At 37.0% G+C, this 2,500-nt stretch overlaps 2 protein-coding genes across 2 annotated transcripts in view; one reads left to right on the top strand and one right to left on the bottom strand.

Annotated features, from left to right (window-relative positions):
* The window catches only part of LOC137970172 (nuclear protein localization protein 4 homolog), a 14,839-nt gene extending 13,894 nt beyond the window's left edge, over positions 1–945 (bottom strand). Inside the window, exons 1-2 of the mRNA XM_068816685.1 lie at positions 844–945; positions 681–761 (exon numbers count right to left, since the gene is read on the bottom strand). Coding sequence (XP_068672786.1) covers positions 681–761; positions 844–855 — 93 coding nt within the window. The 5' untranslated portion in view covers positions 856–945. The remainder of the gene's footprint in view (positions 1–680; positions 762–843) is intronic.
* Positions 946–999: 54 nt separating this feature from the next.
* LOC137970173 (baculoviral IAP repeat-containing protein 5-like) overlaps positions 1,000–2,500 on the top strand; it is a 2,736-nt gene continuing 1,235 nt past the window's right edge. Inside the window, exons 1-3 of the mRNA XM_068816686.1 lie at positions 1,000–1,184; positions 1,268–1,377; positions 1,546–1,663. Of these exons, the coding sequence (XP_068672787.1) occupies positions 1,071–1,184; positions 1,268–1,377; positions 1,546–1,663 (342 nt within the window). The 5' untranslated portion in view covers positions 1,000–1,070. The remainder of the gene's footprint in view (positions 1,185–1,267; positions 1,378–1,545; positions 1,664–2,500) is intronic.

Here is a 2,500-nt window from a genome sequence, read left to right as displayed (position 1 = left end):
TTGCTATATTTCATCCAAAAATGCACTGCATCTTTTTTATTATACATAAACACTACAATGTAAAAAAACTCAGAGACATCTCCAATTTAGAGGGGGTCGTGCTCCATAAAAATTCGGCTGCCTAAATTTTTTTCCATAAATTTTCTCTCCCTAGGGGGTTTTTGCTGTTTCATAGTGACTGTACAAAAGTAAGCATGGCATTATAGCATGTTGGCCTTTGAGAAAAACAAACACGTACGAGCTAGAAACTACTGCTGATAGCAACGGCAACATTATACTTAAATACCGGGAAGTTGGAATAACGTATGAAGATTAACTTGGAGCATGTACATTGTAGAAACAGAAACTCAACTCACATCAGTGGGGGGCGCATGGTTGCGACCTTTCGCGATAAGGTTCACAAAATGAATCCAAGCCCTTGCACCTATTATAATTGTTGCTAATTACCGTTCTTACATTTCAACTGAGGGTTCAATTGCGATGATAAACCGTCCATTTCGTCCAGCAAAAAAAATAATAACTTAAATGACCGAAAAAACATTTTTTTTTCAGAGTAAGTAACTTGTGTCTTTCGCAGACTAGAAAGTTTTAATAATACTACGGGCATTTAGAAAAGAATTCAAAACTAGGCCGCTGATGATAAGCTCTAATGTGACTCTTAACGATGCTAAAGTCCTCACCTTGGAAAGAAATGTTGAGATACTTTCATTGGAAGAACAGTTTATCCTACGAGTTCCCTCGCGAGACTGAACGCGAACAATCTGTCACAAAAATTGCCAGTCAAAGGGGATAATAATTTGCATACTAAACAAATAACTGATCTCAGGTTTACAACTAACTCACAATTCGAGACATATCGTTGTCTTCAGGAAGTGAATTTAATTCCCTTCATTTTCCCTTTTTCACTCTGTGATCTTGCCATGGCATTACGTGTAACCGAGTGATGTAATTTGACGCGACACACTGGGTTTGAGTTGGTCCAGAAGCCTGGCACGAGCTTGGCACGAGCCTGGTGAGCGTGACCGCCATTTTCAAAAAAAGTCATTCTTTCTCAACCGCGTGCTATCAATATGGCTGACGGATTAAGCTATGATTTTAGCATGAACCGACTCCAAAATCGGCTCACCACATTCAAGGATTGGCCTTTTACCGAAGAGACTGGTTCCAGCTGTACGGCAAGAAAGGCAAGTGCTGGCATTTAACTCGCATTTAAGTGTCCTAGCTTGAAATCTGTTGAATAAAAATGTTTGTTGGTTTTGATTGTCAGATGGCGGAGGCAGGCTTCTTTCATTCTGCCAATGATCGTGATGCTGACATTGCTCGCTGCTTTGTTTGTTACAAAGAGCTCGAAGGATGGGAACCTGATGATAATCCCTGGTATGAGCTTATTCTGCCGGCCACATACATAGTATTGAATGCAATTAATTAAAAAATAATAATAATCCTGATTTAATTCCAGATTAATTCATTAATGGCACTTTTCTCAAGTTAGGCCTAAAAAAAAGTATTAAAAGACTGATAATAACTATGCACTGTATCTTTCAGGGAAGAACACAAATCTCATTCACCAAAGTGTGAATTTCTGTTATTGAACAAAAAAGAAGAAGATTGGACAGTAGAAGAGTTCTTGGAGCTGGAAACCAAAAGACAAATCAACAGAATGGTAAATTGGATGTGTCATCTTGCATCCTTGGCAGGGTTACCAAAATATGTCGTAAAAAAAGGAGTTTGATCCTGGGCCATCATGTTACTAGCCTGCATGCACACAGGTTCTCTGTGTATCGAATGGTGCACGGTCGACACCTGGAGAATTAGACCGAGTGGGGAAAAGAATATTGCTGTAAAATTTAATATTCCCAACTTGTTCCAGTTCCTCAGCTGTTGCACGATTAACCGCAATATTTTAGCAGTTGCAAACAAGCCTTAAATATAAAACCAATAACCTTTCACTTACTGTACATGATTATTTCATATCTGCATTTCCAAGATGGCTTTAATGTAATTATTCTCCATCACAAAATATTTAACTAATGACATTGAGTATTTTCCCTACTTATTGAATGCGCTATCCACTTCCTAAGTGCTTTGCAACAGAACAGCCCTCAGGCAAGTCTTCTTTATTTATTTTAAAATAAAGAACTTCTTAATTTTTTCAGGCATTTGGCTAAAATTTTCAGTGAACTTTATTTTTCCAAATCCTACGAGTGGTGTCAGCTGTGCATCTGTACTCCCTTAAAGCATGCCGTTTTAACCAATGAGAGCACGCATTACATATATTTAAATATACTTTATTACAGAATACTCTATACTGGTTGAAGCTTGTTGCCCAGAGTTAAAGAATCCTCAAAACGTTTAAGATCTCAAACAAGCCTACTGCCTTGTGTTAACATGGAATGTTTTAAATCTAGTTTTATTAATAGACTGTATTTTAAATATACTTTTATTTTTAATTAATAACATGTAAATATAGGTATGTATTTTTACTTGTATATTCAATAAA

Source organism: Montipora foliosa, chromosome 9, assembly GCF_036669935.1.
Source record: "Montipora foliosa isolate CH-2021 chromosome 9, ASM3666993v2, whole genome shotgun sequence".
In the NCBI taxonomy this organism is placed as follows: Eukaryota; Metazoa; Cnidaria; class Anthozoa; order Scleractinia; family Acroporidae; genus Montipora; species Montipora foliosa.
This window is presented reverse-complemented; position numbering and strand designations above follow the sequence as displayed.